Genomic DNA, 19,591 nt, shown 5'->3' on the forward strand with positions numbered 1-19,591 from the left:
ACATAAAGACTTGACCTCCACAGCTGCTCTTGGCAAAGAAATCTACAGATTTACCATTCTGGCTGAAGAAATTCCTCCTAATCTCTGTTCTAAAAGGACACCCCTCTATTCTGAGGCTGTCCCCTCTGGTCTTAGACGCTCCCACCATAGGAAACATCCTCTCCACATCAAGGCCTTTCACCATTTGATAGGTTTCAAAAGGTCACCACTGAAATCTAGTGAGTAGAAGCCCACTCTTCATATGACAAGGCATTCAACCCTGGAATCATTTTTGTGAACCTCCTTTGAACCCTGACCAGTTTCAGCACATTGTTTCTAAGATAAGGGTTTCAAAACTGCTCCCAGTACTCCAAATGAGGCCTCGCTGGGGCTTCATAAAGCCTCAACATTACTGTATATCCTTGCTTTTACATTCTCAGCCTCTTGAAATGAATGCACTTTGCCTTCCTCATCACAGATTCAACCTGCAAATTAACCTTTAGGGAATCCTGCACAAGGACTCAAGTCCCTTTGTACTTGAGTTTTTTGTATTTTCTCTTCACTTAGAAAATAGTTAACCCTTTCATTTCTTCTGCCAAAGTTCATGACCGTACACTTCTTGACATCGTAATCCATCTGCTATTTCTTTGTCCATTCTCCTAATCTGTCCAAGTCCTTCTGTAGCTTCTCTACTTCCTCAAAACTTGCTGTCCCTCCGCCTATCTTTGTATCATCTGCAAACTTTCCAACAATGCTATCGATTCCATCATCCAAATCACTGACATATAACATAAAAAGAATCAGTCCCAACACAGCCCTCTGTGGCACACCACTAGTCAACAGCAGCCAACCAGAAAAGGCTTCCTTTATTCCCACACTTTTTCTCCTGCCAATCAACTACTGCTTTTATCCATGCTAGAATCTTTCCTGTAATACAATGGGCTTGCAGCTTGTTAAGCAGCCTTATCTGGCACCTTGTCAAAGGACTTCTGAAAGTCCAAGTACACAACATCAACTGATACTCCTTTGTTTATCCTGCTTGTCTACATTAAATGCCCCCTCTAACACCACCCTTGGCAGGGTGTTTCATGCAGCTACAACTCTGAGTAAAAATGAAAAAAAAGTATCCTCCTCATACTTTCATTCAATCACCTTAAAAATTATGCCCCCTTGTATTAGGCATTTTTGCCCTAGGGAAAAAGTCACTGGTTATCGACTCAGTCTATGCCTCTTATCTTGAATCAAGTCATTTCTCATTCTCCTTCACTCCAAACAGAAGAGCCCTAGCTCACTCATCCTATCCTCATCCTCAGATTCTGCCACCTACACACCAGGGGCAATTCAAGTGCTCAATCAACCTACCAATCTGTTCGTCTTTGGGATGTGGGACGAAACCCATGCACTGATGGCAATTGCCTGAATTCCTGGCAGGCAAATCTGGGTCTCTGACACTGTAAGCAATGTCAGAGCAATGACTCTGATCCACTCTGCTGTCGTATGCCTCCCCTATTATATTTCCCTCTTCTACAGCCCTGCCAATCAATTTCCCAGCTCTTTACTTCACGCCCCTTCTCAGTTTCACCTATCACCTTATGTTCTTCCTCTGTTCCCCCCACCTTCTAACTCTGATTCCTCACCTTTTTTGTTCTTCAGTCATGAGGAAGGGTCTCAGCCTGAAACATCAACTGTACTCTTTTCCGTGGATGCTGCCTGGCCTGCTGAGTTGCTCCAGCATTTTTGTATCTGTTGTTATGGAATGCTTGCTTTTATATTCAAGGCATTGAGTTTAAAAGTCAAGTGGTTATGTTGCAACTTAAAAGAATTCTGGTTAGGCTGCACCAGCAGTATTGTATACAGGTCTGGTTGCCCCACTAAAGGAAGGATGCTGAGGCTTTGGAGAAGATGCAAAAGAGGTTTATCAGGATACTGCCTGGTTTAAAGGACTTGTGCTATCATGAGAAGTCAGACAAGCTTGGGATTGTTTTCATTGGAGTGGCAGAGGCTGAGGAGAGATCTGATAATGGTTTATAACTTTATGAGAGGCATGTTTCCCAGAGTTGAAATGTCTAATACCAAAAGGTGTGCATTGAAGGTGAGAGAGAGGTAGATTCAAAGGGGATATGAGAGGTAAGTTTTTTTACTCAGACTGGTGGATGCCTGATATGATAGTACAAACAAATACATTGGAGGCTTTTAAGAGACCTTGGATAGGCACGTGGATATGAGGAAGATGGAGGATATGGACATGATGTAGGTAGGAGGGATTAGTGTTTGGGTGTTTTTGATTTGCTTTTTAACTAGTTCAGCACAACATTATTGGCCAAAGGACCTGTTCCCCTTCTGTATTGTTCCATGTTCTATAACAGAGTCATGGCACTGATCCCTATGGTGCATCACTTGTCACAGTTTTCCAATTACAAAAATAACCTTCTACCATCCTACACGTTATTAAACAGAAAATGAATACAGTGCATCGTGTATGGAAATTAATGGACAATTGGTTGTATTGTTAACTCTTAACAGGATATTCTCGAAGGAGGAAACCTGCGAAATGCCCTTCAGGAGCTACAACAAATAATTATAACTCCTATCAAAGCCTACACCCCACCTCAAATGACCCTCAAAGAGGGGCATGACGCAGATTCCAACAACTCTTCCAACAGCGCAGCTGGTCTGGGAACGGACAGCCGGGCAACAAAGGCAGCTGCCGAGAAGGAGTCAACATCTGTCAGCTTTCAATCCCAGAGCGTCCCAACGTGCGACGGAGAGTCCGCCGCAGCCCCCATATCCGAAGGTGACATTCCTGGACAATTCACCAGAGTCATGGGGAAAGGTTAGTTCCTAACTTTTCTTTAGAGTCAGGAAAGTTGAGTATGATTAATATTGCTCCTGAGTTTCCAAAAGCATCAGGGAACACAAATATAAATGCAGCAATTGAGAGTTTTGAGGCTTTTTCTTGGCATTGGTACTTTGGTTCCTTGTATCTTGGTGCTGTTGGATCCTGATGCTTTTGTGATCCTTGGAAGTCAAGAATGAGGCATTAAACTTATTTGGTCCCTCCCTTGCTCCTTGGTACATTGAATCCTGATGCTTTTATGAACTATAGGTTCTTCAGAAGTCAAGAGTGAAGCATGAACCTAAGTGTTAAAAGAGTGGAAAACAATCAAAGAGGAATCGAGAGAAGGGTGGAGGGGAACAGTCATGTCATTTCATAGTCAAACTAGAGATCAGTGGATTCTGGCATTGGTTTCAGAGGACTGCAAAATTGCAAATGACACTCCACTCTTCAAGAAGGGAGAGAGGCAGAAGAAATAAAATCATAGACCAGTTAGCCCAACCTCAGTGGTTGGGAAGATATTGGAGTCAGTTGTTAAAGATGTGGTTTTGGGCACTTGGAAACACATGAATTTTCAGAGGCCTTTGAGAAGGTGCCACACACAAGGCTGCTTAACAAGAGCCCATGATATTACAGGATAGATACTAAGATGGATAGAGCATTGGGTGATTGGTAGGAGGCAAAGAGTGAGAATAAAGGGAGCCTTTCTCCCATATTGGTGCTCAAAAACCAATAGTTTTTGCAATTTGTTACGGGGTTCACAGATCAATTAATATTTGCATTTGCAATTAAAGCTTGCACTGGAGCTATTTAACCCATTGGTCCTCAAAAGATTAGGACTTCATTCCTTGGAATGTAGAAGACAGGAGATTTGATGAAAGTATACAAAATTATGAGGGGTATAGATAGGGTAAATGCAAGCAGGCTTTTTGCAGTGAGGTTGGGTGCGACTTCAACCAGAGTTCATTAATTAAGAGTGAAAGGTTAAAAGTTTAAGGGAAGTATGAGGGGAAACTTCAGTTGGAGGGTCATGAGAGTGTAGAACAAGTTGCCAGCACAAGTGGCGAATGTTATCCGGATTTCAACGTTTAATAGAACTTTGGATAGGTACGTAGATGTTAAGCATATGGAGGGTGCAGGTCCAGGGGAAGTAGGAGGATTGAATGATTTGGCACAGACTGGTGGGCCAAATGGGCCTAATTCTGTGCAGTACATTTCTATGACTCAGATTTTGATCCATGCTCAAGGTAGGGCGACCAGGTATTTTTTTTACCTTGGGGGGAGTGAGTTTTTGATCCATTTTTACCTTATGAATTGAAGTTGTATGATTTACCTGATCCTGGGGTGATAAAGCCTCAACACGTAGTTCTATGAATGATTGAATGTTTGTAAGTATAAACACAGCCTCACATAGACATTGGGAGCTCTCCATCCTTGAAGTAATGGGCTAATCAAGACTCCTTGCTCTGCCTTAAACACTTGTTATTAGAACCTCCTCAGCTCATCTGTTGTGAAATTTGTTTTATGGCAGCAGTACAGTGCAGTGTATATTTTTTTTAAACTGTAGATTACAATAACTGATATATATATATAAAATAATGCAAAATAGAGCAAAAAAAAATGAGGTAGTATTCATGGTAATGGAGGGGAAGAAGCTGTTCCTGAATAGTTGAGTGTGTAGCTTCAGATTCCTGTACCATCTCCCCTGATGGAAGCAATGAGAAGAGGGCACGTCCTGGGTGATGAGGATCCTTAATGATGGATGTAGCCTTCCTTGTTTCTTGAATTCCTTTGCCTAGGTCAAAGGTAGTTTATTTATTTAGAGTTACAGTGCAGAATAGGCCCTTTGAGCCACGCCATCCACGACCCCTAACAACTCCAGTTTAACTCTAACCTCATCTCAGGACAGTTTACAATGACCATTTAACCAAACTAATATGCCTTTGGACTGTGGGAGGAAATCAGAGCACCAGGGGAGAAAATCTACAGAGGGCATTGGAATCGAACTCCAGTGCCCTGAACTGTAATAGTGTCACGCTAAAATTGCAGAATAGATCAGCCATTGTCTATAGAGAGAGTTAATGTTTCAGACTTAATCGGGGCAAAAAAGTAAGATAATACGAGGGTTAAGTTGCAGCAACAGGCGGGGAGGGGAGGAGGGAAAGCAAACGATTAGTGATGTTTAGAGTAATTCTCAAGTGCTGGTGGTAGAAGTGTGGCTGAAAGAGGGTTGCAAGGTCTTGTGAATTGGTTGTGTTGGTGGAGCGGGGGAAGGGTAGTACCCCCTCAAGAGGAAAAGACGCAGTGTTGCGAATGTACATTCAAAAACGAGAATGTCTGCTTATCTAAAACTGTTGTCTTCAGCATTGAAATGTGCTTAGTCAGAAGATGGGTGTGGTTCTCTTGAACTTGTGCTGAGCTTCTTTGGAACAGTGTAGGATGCAGAAATAAAGTATGCTCTGTGGTTTAAAAAATGCAGAGGAGAGAAATGGGAATGTTGTTTGTGTTGGTAAAATTTGGTTCAAGGGAACAGAGATTCTAACACTGTAATCTCTCTCTTTTCCTCAAGTGTGCACTCAGCTGCTAGTGTCCAGACCAGATGAAGAAAATATAAGCTCTTACTTGCAGCTCCTTGAGAAGTGCTTGGCACATGAGGTGGGTACTTGCAAGTTATGACGACCACTGTTGGCTGACGTGTACGTTCTTCTGGTGTGCATTCTAATGGTATTCATTCTCCTACAACACACACAAAATCAAAATCAGGTACAATGTCACCGGCATATGTCGTGAAATTTGTTGACTTTGCAGCAGCTGTTCAAAGTAATACATAATAACAGAGAAAAAAAGAAAATTGTGAATTACAGGACTGAAAAGGAAGGGGAAAAGTCAGACTGAGAAAGTGGAGGGGGGAGGAAAAAGTACAAGGTGGCAGGTGATGGGTGAAACCAGGGGAGGGGGTGAAGTGAGGAGCTGGAAAGTTGATTAGTGAAAGAGATAAAGGACTGGAGGAGGGGAATTTGATAGGAGAGGACAGAAGACCATGGAAGAAAGGGAAGGAGGAGGAGCACCAGAGGGAGGTGATGGGCAGGTAAGAAGAGAAGGTGTGAAAGAGAAACAGAAATGGGGAATACTGAAGGAGAGGAGGGTGGGGCAACTACCAAAAGTTCGAGAAATGAATGTTCATGCCATCATGTTGGAGGCTGCCTAGACAGAATATAGGTGTTGCTCCTCCAACCTGAGTGTGGGCCTCATCATGGCTGTAGAAGAGGCCATGGACTGACATGTCGGAATGGAAATGGGAAGTAGAATTGAAATGGGTGGCCACTGGGAAACATTCTTCTGTTCCATCTGATGTAATGTTTCTTTTGAAACCAAAATGAAACGGGCATTGATCCTGTTTCTAAATACAGGTTTTCCCCACTATTCGAAGTAGAGCGTTCCTATGAAATGGTTCATAAGCTGGAATGTCGTAAAGTGAAGAAGCAATTACCATTTATTTATATGGGGAAAATTTGTGAGCATTCGCAGACCCAAAAAATAACCTACCAAATCATGGCAAATAACACACAAAACCTAAAATAATAGTAAAAGTAGGAATGATCTGATAAATACACAGCCTATATAAAGTAGGAATACTTTTCTGCAATCATTGCAACACTGTCCACCGTAGTGAAAATCTCACGCAAGCGCTCCCGGCAGAAACACTCGGTGCAAGCGCTCTCAGCATAATCACTCTTTCCAGTAACCTTTAAGCTATGAAGCTGCCAAATCGTACCAAATAACACAAAAATACACAGCCTATATAAAGTAGAAATAATGTACGTCCAATGTAGTTTCACTTATTGGAATCGGGAAGACAGTGAGCACACTAATGATGGTTTGTTAGGGTGAGTCGTTGGAGGTTGGGGTGGTGGTACACTGGGGTGTCATTTCTCATCGTCTGTTTCCATCAGGGCAGGCAGGTCACCTTCTTCTATGTCTGCCTGCCTCAATGTCGAAGGTCGAGTTTCATTGTCTGCTGTGACTGATGCGGAGGGCTTGAAAAATGACAGTATGCTTGACTGCTTAGCATTTTTCTTTCATACACTTCTCTGTAAGCACTCAAACCATCCAGCAAATATGCCCTAAACCTACATACACTTTCAAAATTAAAGTCATACTTTTCTGCAATCTTTGCAGCATTGTCAATCGCAGCAAAAATCTCACGCAATTGCCTCACATTCAGTTCCTGGATGACTTCATTTTCGGGCTGTTCACTACTGTGTTCGACTTCAGTTGTTATCCTTTCCTCTTCATCAGTTTTTCATCTGTCAGTTCTTGGTCATGGGATGCCAAAACCTCTTCAACATCATATTTGTCAACTTCCACAAGCCCTTAGCCAAACTCACTATATCCTTACTTCGTTCACCACAATCGAAACGCTTAATTATGTCTAGTTTTATGCTAAGTGTCACACCCTTACGCGCTCTTTTAGGCTTTTCCGATACCTTCGAACTCATCTTGCTAACAGATGCACAAAATAAATCGACATAAAGCACAGATGCTCACAGGTACGTGTTTAAGCAATGCCAGCTAGAATGCAGTTCCAGGGGAGGAGCTTGGCTGCTCAGTGCGCGCACTACCTTTTATCGTAACAGTGAAAACACCTTCTGTTAGCGAAAATAGGTAACTAATATAGGTCTTTTGTAACAGCGAGGTGTCGTAAAGCAAACATTCAAAAAGCGGGGGACACCTGTACCTTTTCCCAGCCCTAGCAATTGATGAAAAGGGGAGGAGGTAGAAATTTTACTATTTTCTGAGTCCCAATGAAGGGTCTCCTCTTGAAACATCGACTATTTCTTCCCGTCCATAGATGCTGTCTGATCTGCTGAGTTACTCCAGCATTTTGTGTGTGTGTTGGTCTGGATTTTCAGCATCTGCAGAATCTCTCGTGTTTAAAGTTTACTATTTTGTTGCATCTTTCTGTACTTCATAAAAAGATTTCAGTCAATGAACCACTTTTTGAAGTGTAGTCAAGGTACTCACTTTGTTGACAAATATGCAAACCAATTTGGTCACCTTAAAATTGCTAGATAGTCCACACTTGAGGGACAGAGATGTTGGCCAAGGTATTGGGAAAACACGCCCTTCATACTCTCTCTTTGACTAATGTATTAAGGTTGGGAACTCTTCCTCTAAACCTTTCCTTTAGATGGATTCATCATAATGCCTTTTTAAATTTTGATAATTCTCTTGTAACTCATTCCATATAGACACCATCCTCCAAACAAAGAAGTTGCCCCCTCACCCTCACTTAAACCTTTGCCTTTTGGTTTTTGGGTCCTTTTCCCTTCAATAAAGACTGTATACGCTTATCAGTGTTCTTCAAAATTTTATACACCTCTACCAAAGGAGGTGTAAAGTGCTCTTTCCCTCCTCTTGCTGCAGGGTCACCATTTGGCAAAGTGAGGCACTTGCTTACCCCCGCTTCCCAAAATCAGGGTCACGTGAAGCCATGAGAACAGGTGGTAGATGGTCGCATGAGCAGCTGTTATATAGCACAAATCCTGGCTATGTAACCACTGACGCCAGGTAGACAATCTCTGAAGAGTATTGTTAATGGCTGGAGTCACCTTTCTTGTAAAGACACTGCCCAGAAGAAGGCAATGGCAAATCACTTCTGTAGAAACATTTGCCAAAAACAATCATATGACATATGACACAGCACATAATGCTGATGATAAGCTCACCCGTCAGTCTTCATCCCAAGGAATAAAGTCCTAGGCAACACACACACAAAATGCTTGAGGTACTCGGCAGGACAGGCAGCATCTATGGAAAAGAGTAAGCAGTCAAAGATGAAGGATCTCAGGCTGAAATGTCAATTGTTTTTTTCTTTTCCATAGATGCTGCCTGGCCTGCTGAGTTCCTTCAGCATTTTGTGTGTGTTGCTCTGGATTTCCAGCATCTGCAGAATCTCTTGTGTTTGTGAATAAAGTCTTGGCCTGCTCAGCCTGTCCTATCACTCAGACCCTCACTTTCTGAGGACATTGTTCTTTGGACTCTTTCCAGTTTATTCCACATCTGTCCATAACAGGGCAACTGAAGCTCTACACAATCTTCCAGACCTTGCCAACATCTTGTACACCTGCAACATAACTTTCAAACTCCTGTACACTGAGCTCTGACTGATGGCCTGTGTGTCAAACACCTTCCTCACCCTGACTGTGACAATGCTTTCAGTGAACTATCGACTTGTACTACTCCTGCATCCCTCCATCGTGTAGGAGGTACAGGAGCCTTGGGTCCTACACCACCAGGTTCAGGAAGAGTTATTACCCCACAACCATCAGGCTCCTGAACCAGTGTGGATAACTTCACTCACCACAATAAGCCTCAGGTCCCACACCACCAGGTTCGGGAACAGTTATTACCCCTCAACCATCAGGCTCCTGAACCAGTGTGGATAACTTCACTCACCACAATGAGCCTCAGGTCCCACACCACCAGGTTCAGGAACAGTTATTTACCCCACAGCCATCAGGCTCCTGAACCGGTGTGGATAACTTCACTCACCACAATGAGCCTCAGGTCCCACACCACCAGGTTCAGGAACAGTTATTACCCCACAACCATCAGGCTCCTGAACCAGTGTGGATAACTTCACTCACCACAATGAGCCTCAGGTCCCACACCACCAGGTTCAGGAACAGTTATTACCCCACAACCATCAGACTCCTGAACCAGTGTGGATAACTTCACTCACCACAATGAGCCTCAGGTCCCACACCACCAGGTTCGGGAACAGTTATTACCCCTCAACCATCAGGCTCCTGAACCAGTGTGGATAACTTCACTCACCACAATGAGCCTCAGGTCCCACACCACCAGGTTCAGGAACAGTTATTTACCCCACAGCCATCAGGCTCCTGAACCGGTGTGGATAACTTCACTCACCACAATAAGCCTCAGGTCCCACACCACCAGGTTCGGGAACAGTTATTACCCCTCAACCATCAGGCTCCTGAACCAGTGTGGATAACTTCACTCACCACAATGAGCCTCAGGTCCCACACCACCAGGTTCGGGAACAGTTATTACCCCTCAACCATCAGACTCCTGAACCAGTGTGGATAACTTCACTCACCACAATGAGCCTCAGGTCCCACACCACCAGGTTCAGGAACAGTTATTACCCCACAACCATCAGGCTCCTGAACCGGTGTGGATAACTTCACTCACCACAATGAGCCTCAGGTCCCACACCACCAGGTTCAGGAACAGTTATTACCCCACAACCATCAGACTCCTGAACCAGTGTGGATAACTTCACTCACCACAATGAGCCTCAGGTCCCACACCACCAGGTTCGGGAACAGTTATTACCCCTCAACCATCAGGCTCCTGAACCAGTGTGGATAACTTCACTCACCACAATGAGCCTCAGGTCCCACACCACCAGGTTCAGGAACAGTTATTTACCCCACAGCCATCAGGCTCCTGAACCGGTGTGGATAACTTCACTCACCACAATGAGCCTCAGGTCCCACACCACCAGGTTCAGGAACAGTTATTACCCCACAACCATCAGGCTCCTGAACCAGTGTGGATAACTTCACTCACCACAATGAGCCTCAGGTCCCACACCACCAGGTTCAGGAACAGTTATTACCCCACAACCATCAGACTCCTGAACCAGTGTGGATAACTTCACTCACCACAATGAGCCTCAGGTCCCACACCACCAGGTTCGGGAACAGTTATTACCCCTCAACCATCAGGCTCCTGAACCAGTGTGGATAACTTCACTCACCACAATGAGCCTCAGGTCCCACACCACCAGGTTCAGGAACAGTTATTTACCCCACAGCCATCAGGCTCCTGAACCGGTGTGGATAACTTCACTCACCACAATGAGCCTCAGGTCCCACACCACCAGGTTCAGGAACAGTTATTACCCCACAACCATCAGGCTCCTGAACCAGTGTGGATAACTTCACTCACCACAATGAGCCTCAGGTCCCACACCACCAGGTTCAGGAACAGTTATTACCCCACAACCATCAGGCTCCTGAACCAGTGTGGATAACTTCACTCACATTCTTTGTATTATTTATTTACATATTTTTTATTATTCCACAACCTGCAGACTCACTTTCAATGACTCTACAACTCACGTTCTCAGTATTATTTATCTATTATTTGCATGATTTGTATTTTGCAAATTGTTTTTATCAGTCTTTGTTATGTATAGTTTTTCATAAATTCTATTGTCTTTTATTTTCCTGTAAATACCTGGAAGAAAATGAATCTCAAAATGACATGTATGTACTTCTGGTCAGTTCCCCTATGATGCTCAGAAGCCTACTATTTAAACCATAAAGCATAAGAGCTGAAGTAAGTCATTTGGCCCATCGAATCTGATCCCCATACCATCATAGATGTTTTATTTTCCCTCTCAACCCTATTCTCTTGCCGTTTCCCCATTTGATCCCTTTACTAATCAAGAACCCGTCAACTTGTAGGATGACTCTTGTCAGTCCTTTTAATTGTATGCTGTGTTCCAGCTTTTAGAAAAGGATAGATTAAGGGTGGCACAGTTTGCACATAGCGCCAGCAACCCATTTCATTTCCCATCATTGTGAGGATTTTGTACCTTCTCACTGTGACTGTGGGTTTTCTCCAGCATTCCAAAGATTTATGGGTTAGTACCGTAGGTGAATTGATCACATGGGTTGTAATTGGGCAGCACAGCTTGTTGAGCCAGAAGAGCTTGTTACCATGCTGTATCACTAAAGAAATGAATAAAATGTTCCTTTGAGCTGTTCAGTACTGCAAATCACTGTGGTTCAAATTAGCACCATTTTCCCACTCTGCAAAGCAAGTATTAGTGGATGCATCATCACAGAATCTGATCTACCTTGACTTCTGCAAGGTTCCTGGTGTTGTATCTGTGTTTATGATGTTCCAAACATCACCTTGCACATCGTGTTCAAAGCAGGTATTGGGTTTCCCTGCTGTCTTTGACAAGCTAACGCTCATCTGTCCGTGTGTTTGGTTCCAGGCATTTACTGAAACACAGAAGAAAAGACTCTTCTCGTGGAAGCAGCAGATGTTTAAGCTGTTCAGGTCCTTTCCTAGAAAAGCCTTACTGGAGATGCCAGGTGTTCGCCAGAGAAGGTGAGTTTTCCCTGTCAAGAGTAACTTCAGGTATTTAATGGCATTTCTGGAAGGTCTTCCAGCAGCTTGTTTTTTTGTCAGGAGACAAAACCAACGAGACTAACATCTGTCATTGGGAAAATACTGAAATCTATTATTCAAATAAAGCAAGACCTTTTGAAAATCTGAAGACAGTCAAGCAGAGTTAACATGGAAACCATTTGATAAACTCTCCTCTCTAGAATTCCTTCCTCTCCAGCCCTTTACTTCCAACCCACCTGGCTTCACCTATCACCTTCTAGCTAGCCTCCTTTACCATTCCCTGCCCCCTCCCACCTTTTTATTCTAGCATTTTCCCCCTTCCTTTCCAGTCCTGAAGAAAGGCCTCAACCTGAAACATCAACTTCCTTAGATTAATTTCCTTAGATGCTGCCTGACCTGCTGAGTTCTTCCAGCATCTTGTGTGTGTTGGTTCAATGAACTTGTTGGCATTCTTTGAGGATGGTTCTTTTAAACAAGAGGTGAATATGGTGGAGAGTTGGGGGTAAAGAAGACTGAGTTGGGAGGGGGGGGTGGAATGTGGTCAATAGATTTGGATGCCAAACAGTATTTGATGGGTGCAATGTCAGATATTACTGGAATAATATATCAGCATGCTTATTTTTTTTTATTTTATAGAAGTACAACATGATAACAGGCCCTTCTGGTCCCCAAAGAGTCTGTGCTGCCAAATTACACCCATTTAACCAATTAACCTAGTAACTGGTACATCTTTGGACTGTGGGAGAAAACTGGAGCACCCAGAGGAAACCCACGTGGTCGCAGGAAGGACATACAAATTCCTTGCAGACAGCACTGGGAATTGAACCCAAGTCGCTGGTGCTGTGAAGCGTTGTGCTAACCACTGTGCTGCCATTCCATCCTACCATAGTTACTGGACTAACCTGCTGAACTAATCAGAAGGTTTTCAGTGGTTCGCTGGTTCAGTGTAGTGTCAGAGAATGTGTACAGTATACAACCTGAAATCCTTGCTCTTTAGAGGCATCCACAAAACAAGAGAGAAAAACCTGAAGAATGAATGACAGAAAAATAGAATCCCAAAGCTGCCCGCCCCCTCCCCTGCACAAGTAGCAGCAAAACATCAGCCCTCACCCTTCCCCTCCCCCTACTTACTTCAGCAATAGCAAAGCCTCTAGAGTCCATCAGAAACCACTGTCTATCCTAACACTTTGACACCTCAACAGGCTCTCCCACTAATGAAGGGGAAAGAGAGAGAGAGATCGCTGCTGCCATACTGAGAGGGGAGACCCACAGCTCACTGTTTCAGTGCTACAGTCTGCAGTGACGCTTATTTCAGTTCTCCCGACTCGAGAATCAGCAAACACGGTCTCTGAGAGAGTGATAGATCATTTGAGTGCAGAGGCCTCCAACAGCTGTGCAAGTTTTCTGGGTTTCAATCTCCCCTGATGCTGATCTAATCAGAAGTCTTAGTTTTTGCTTTGCACTTGGCACATTTAACATGAATAAAAAGGGAAAATATAGTGGGCAATATAACCAATTATTTAGGCACTAATCTGGATCCTATAGAATGCTCTGCCACTAAATGTTAAAGTTCCAGAACATTCAGAAAGGATGCTTGTAGCAAACTAGATTTGAATCTTACAATCGCATCTGTATGAATCTGTCAGTGAAATCCAGGCACACCCAAACCATGCATTACCTGATTCTGCAAATTAATGAACACCACAGTTTGATACTATTTATAGGTTAAACGATTGACATTCAGAACAAAGATGTATTCATTCAGGTGAGTTTTTTAATAAGCAGAAGTGAGTTTCAATTGCTATATAACATTTACTGCCATTCAGCATATTATAATTAAAATGTAAGGGCCTAAAGCACTTGTACCCGATCTATTATGCCAGCTTTGATTTGTCTAGGAGGTTTTCTAACCAGAGAAGTTGAATCCCTGTTGCGTTGGCAGATCAAAGCCGTTTTGACAACACCACGATGAGATTAGAATGAGGACTATCAGGAGTATGTAGAGCAGTGCAGTGGAGGGACCGGCCACTCAGTCCACAATGTTGTGTTGAACCCAATTAAATTACAATCAGAATCTGGCTTAATACCACCAGAATTTTGCAGCAGCAATATAATGCAGTACATAATAGAGAAAAAAACCTGTGAATTACATTGTGTGTGTTAATATATAATTTATTTATATATAAATAGTGCAAAAATAGAAGTTAAAAAGGTAATGAGGTAGTGTTCATGGGTTCAATATCCATTTCGAAATCTGATGGCACAGGGGAAGAAGCTGTTCCTGAATTGTTGAGTGTGTGCCTTCACACTTCTGTATCTCCTTCCTGATGTTAACAATGAGAACAAGGCATGTCATGGGTGAAGGGTCCTTAACAATGGATACCGCCTTTTTGAGGCACTGCTACTTGATGTCCTAGATACTATGGAGGCTGGTGCCCATGATGCGGCTGACCAAGTTTAGAACACTCTTCAAGTGATTTCGATCTTTTGTAATAGTCCTTCTGCTCCTCACCTCCCCCCCATACCAGCCGGGGATGCAGCCAGTTAGAATGCTCTCCATGGTACATTTGTAAAAAATTTTCAAGTGTTTTGGTGACATAACAAATCTTCTCAAACTCCTAATGAAATGTAGCTGCTGTTGTTCCTTCTTTGTAGCTGCATCAATATGTTGGGTCCAGATTAGAACCTCGGAGATATTGGCTCCCAGAAACTTGAAATTGCCTACTCTCTCCACTTCTGATCCCTCTATGAAGAATAGTGTGTGTTCCCTTGTCTTATCCTTTCTGAAGTCCACAATTAGATGTTGTGCAATCTGAAGCTGAGTGCAAGGTATTTGCTGCGGCACCGTTAGTAATCAAGTGGCCAGTAAAACTAATCCCTTCTGCCTACATGTTCATATCCCTCCATTTTCCTCACATTCATCTAAACGGCTCATCAAAGTCCCAATGCATCTGCCTCTACCACCATTCCAGGCACCCACCACTCCGTATATTAAAAAAAACTTGCCCCTCACATCTCCTGTGAATTTACCCCCAGTTTGGGTTCTCTGCTTGCCTTTTTTAAGGAACCCAATTTGAGGATGCTTCATTCTATCCCAGACTAATACAGGTTTGGCCAGTTTCTTAAAGAGTGCAAAAGTGACTTTAATGCCTTTTGGTTCTGTTACACTTCAATTAATTAATCATTTCAAATTTCTGAGGTGCCATCTCTGCTGAAAGTCGAGTGTATTAGGAAGGGAAGTGCTGCAATCATTTCCTTGGCTCGGTATCGCAAACGACATCATACAAATGGCGCGTGGCCATTTACACTCTTGCATTACTACGAACAATTCACGCACAGTAAGCTCCGTCTAACAAATTTTGTATTAAGACCCAGGAACAGAATTGAGTCATTTGGCCCATCGTGTGCTCTGCCATTCCATCATGGCTGATTTATTATTCCTTCCTACCCCATTCTCCCGCCATCTCGCTGTAACCTTTGACACCATTACTAGTCAGGAACCTATCAACTTCCGTTTTAAGTATACCCAATTAGTTGGCTTCCACAGCCGTCTATGGCAATGAATTCCACAGATTCACCATCATCTGCTAAAAAAAATTCCTCGTCATCTCAGTTCTAAAATGTCATCACTCTATTCTGAGGCTATGCCCTCTGGTCCTAGACTCCACAACCTGTAGAAAACAGCCTTTCCACCTCCACTATTTCAGGCCTTTCAATTTTCAGTAGGTTTCATTAAGATTCCCCTTATTCTTCTGAACTCCAGCAGGTAAGGCTCAGAGCCATCCAATACACGTTATACATTAACCCTTTCATTCCCGGGATTATTCTCATGAGCCTCCCCCACTGTGTTAACAGAATAGAAGATCGAACAGTATAATGTAAGAACAGGCCCATCAGGCCACAATATCTCTATGATCATGATACTAGATTTAAGTTAATCCCATCTGCCTGCATGTGGACTACCTCCATTTCCTGCAGTTTCACATTTTAAATTTTACTTAGAGATATGCAGTATGGAATAAGCCCCTCTAACACTTTCAACAGTGCCACCCCAGCAATCCCCTTATTCAGTCCTAGCCTAATCATGGGACAATTTACAATGACCAATTAACCTACCAACTGGTACATCTTTGGACAGTGGGAGGAGACCGGAGCACCCGGAGGAAACCTATGCATACAAACTACTTACAGGCAGTGGTGGGAATACTGTCTAAATGTCTCATACAGTGCTTCCTTGTGCAAACCTATACCCTCTGCTTAGGTTGGAGGAACAACACCTTGTATTCCGTTTGGGTAGTCTCCAACCTGATGGCATGAATATCAATTTCTCAAACTTCTGGTAATACCACCCAAGCCACCAGCCCTCTCCATTTCCCATCCACTTTTCCCTTTCTCACCTCATCTCCTTGCCTGCCTATCACCTCCCTCTGGTGCTCCTTTCTGCTTTTTCTTTCTTCCATAGCCTTCTGTCTATTTCACTGATCAACTTCTCAGCTCTTTACTTCATCCCTCCCCCTCCAGGTTTCACCTTTCGCCTGGTGGTTCTCTCTTCTCTCCCTCCAGCTTTTAAATCTATTCCTCGGCTTTTTTTCCTCTGGTCTTGCCGAAGGGTTTTGGCCTGAAACATAGACTGTACTTTTTTTCCATAGGTGCTGCCTGGCCTGTTGAGTTCCTCCAGCATTTTGTGTGTGCCCCTCTGGTTATTTGACATTTCCACCCTATCTGTCTTTTCTCATAATTTTATAGACCTTTGTCAGTTTGTCCCTCAACCTCTGCCACTCCAAAGGAAACAACACAACTTTATCAGACCTCACTGAATTGGTGCATTACCTAATCCGCCCACATTGGACTGCTGGCCTAGGTTTGTGCTCGGACATCCTGCTCTTTGGCCCATTCCAGGCTGTCTATTGAACCACAGCTGATACTCAGTCTGTTTAGAAACAGGATAGTCATTCTGGCTCTAGACTTCTGCAAACCCTTGAAACAGGTGAAAATGTGGAATTAAGTGATAATTTAAAATCCTGTTTACACTCAAATTGGCCATTCAGATCGTCTGTGCTCCTCTAATGGGAAATCACTCACTAACCCTGCTATGGTAGAACATACCGTACACGTGGGGGAGCTTTGCAGGAGAGGATTCAGTTCTGAAATTTGGGATACCTGTTGCCCCAGTGTCAATGACTGGGGAAATGCAAAAGTCATTTTAAAAAAAACATGGAGTTAAGGATCTCTTGATAAAATGTGGCTTTAACAATGCCACTCATCATCATCATCTAATAGCAGCTCACCAGAGTCCTCTGTCCTGGGCCAAAGGTTAATCGATCCTGTGGCTTCTGCTTTCACCGCACAACTTCATAAGTCTGTAGGTGACGATACTTCCTCTCCCAGAGATGAGGTCTTTTGAGCATCTGTTGCCGTTTCTGCAGCGCTGGGTTTTTAAGGGATGGGGTTGCTAGCGCTAAGCCCAACCCTCCTCTTATCACAGCTGGGTTTGGAAGTGCCACAGCGGAGTTAATGCCACTCATATTGCCCAGTAAAGTGTTGTCATTCGTTACACTCTCAGATTTGTGCTTGCTTACCAAAATGTTTTTGTGCTCTTGTTTTCCAGCTGGGGCTTTGGTCAGTCCAGTTCCCTCCCCACAGCCGGTTCTGTGGTTGGCGGCCTGAACCGACGAGGCCAGCGGCCGTTCCAGGTCCCTCCAAGGGGTCTTTCTGCAAATCGCATGAATCTGATTGGCACGTCGGCTGCTAATCTAGGTGGTGTTTCTCCAAGGCACACACTTAACCCACTGGCAAGCCAAGGCAGGCAGGTTAGTGTGTTTATCATGAAGTAGCATTTGTGTGCAAAGTGAATACATTTGGAAGGTCTGTTTTGATGCAGATACTTTCAGTTTGGCTGAACCACTCACCAGGTTAATCTCATAGTCTGAATTTCAATTAGGTTGTATTGATTTATTTAGTCAGAGGTACTGCATGATAATAGGCCCTTCTAGCCCACTGAGCCCAGCTGGAGTTCAGAAAAATGAGAGGGGGATCTCATTGAAGAGTACTGAATATTGAAAAGCCTAGATAGAGTAGACACAGGGAGGATGTTTTCAGTAGTGGGAGAGTCTACGACCAGAGGGCACAACTCCAAAATAGAGCCATAGATAAGTACAGCACAGAAACAGGCCCTTAAGTCCACCTAGTCTATGCTGAACCATTTAAACTGCCTACTCCAATCTACCTGCTCCTGGACTATAGCCCTCCGCCCCTACAATCCCTGTACTTCACTTAAACATTGAAATTGAGCTTGAATGCACAACTTGTACTGGCAGCTCATTCCACACTCTCTCCACCCTCTGAATGAAGAAGTTTCCCCTCATTTTCCCCTTAAGCTTTTCACCTTTCACCTTTAACCCATGGCCTCCAATTCTAGTCTCACTCAACCTCAGTTGAAAAAGTCCCCCGCGTTTACCCTATCTAAACCCCTCATAATTTTGAATGCAAGGACAGCCTTTTAGAACGGAATGAGGAGGAATTTCTTTAGCCGGAGAGTGGTGAATCTGTGGAATTCATTGCCACAGACGGCTGTGGAGGCTAAGTCACTGGATATATTTAAAGCAGAGGTTGATAGGTTCTTGATTGGCAAATGTGGAGAGGGTTCAAAGGAGGTTCACCATAATGATTCCAGGATTGAAAGACTTATTGTGTGAGGAGCATTTGATGACTCTGGGCCCATACTCACTGGAATTCAGAAGAATGGGGGTGACTTCATTGAAATCTATCGAATATTGAAAGGCCTCTATAGAGTGTATGTGGAAAGGATGTTTCTTATGGTGAGGGAGTCTCAAACCAGAGGACAAGGCCTCAGAATAGAGAGGCGTCCATTTAGAATGGAGATGAGGAGGAATTTCTTTAGTCAGACAGTGGTGAATCTGTGGAATTCATTGCCACAGGCAGCTGTGGAAGCCAAGTCATTGGATATATTTAAGTTAGAGGGTTTTAAATTGTTGTTTAGTCTGGACATGAAGATATATGGGGAGAAAGAAGGTGATTGGGGCTGAGGAGGAAATGGATCAGCCATGGCGAAATGGTGGGGAGAACCCGATGGGTCAAATGGCCTACTCCTGTAGTTTATGGTCTTGTATGTTACCGTGAAAAAGCAGAAAAATGGGGTTGAAAGGGAAAATGCATTGAGTTGAATGGAGTATCAATGAGCTAGATGTATCCGTGCATAGAAAGGAATTCAAGTTCTGGTGTTACAGCTATTGAAGAAGCTGAGGTAACCAATTTTTTATCATTGACAGCACTGTTTTGTGTGACTGCTAGAATGAAGGATTATGTTCTTTCAACAGATAATATTTAAGCTTCTATTGAGAGGAAATTCAAACATGCTGAGCTAAACACATCTTCCCTTTCCTAACAGAACCTGTGGTTTGCCAATCCTGGTGGCAGTAATAGCATGCCGAGTCAAAGTCGCAGCTCTGTGCAACGAACCTACTCTCTTCCTGTGCACACCTCTCCGCAAACCATCCTGATGTTCCAGCAGGCAGGTTTGTAACTGGTCAGCTCCTGATCATCTCCTCTGGAAAGAAAGAAAGAAACGGCAAAGTT

At 43.6% G+C, this 19,591-nt stretch overlaps 1 protein-coding gene across 4 annotated transcripts in view; it reads left to right on the forward strand.

Moving 5' to 3' along the window:
• Window positions 1-19,591, forward strand: part of LOC140737331 (protein Smaug homolog 1-like) — a 145,401-nt gene that overhangs the window by 104,350 nt on the left and 21,460 nt on the right. For all 4 annotated transcript variants that reach the window (XR_012101106.1, XM_073063765.1, XM_073063767.1 and 1 more), the window contains exons 7-11: window positions 2,503-2,812; window positions 5,385-5,470; window positions 11,859-11,974; window positions 17,604-17,805; window positions 19,404-19,530. Coding sequence is in view for 3 of the 4 variants with exons in the window: in XM_073063765.1 (XP_072919866.1) it covers window positions 2,503-2,812; window positions 5,385-5,470; window positions 11,859-11,974; window positions 17,604-17,805; window positions 19,404-19,530 (841 nt within the window). In the remaining variant the exon portion in view is untranslated. The remainder of the gene's footprint in view (window positions 1-2,502; window positions 2,813-5,384; window positions 5,471-11,858; window positions 11,975-17,603; window positions 17,806-19,403; window positions 19,531-19,591) is intronic.

Source organism: Hemitrygon akajei, chromosome 12 (genome assembly GCF_048418815.1).
Source record: "Hemitrygon akajei chromosome 12, sHemAka1.3, whole genome shotgun sequence".
NCBI lineage: Eukaryota > Metazoa > Chordata > Chondrichthyes > Myliobatiformes > Dasyatidae > Hemitrygon > Hemitrygon akajei.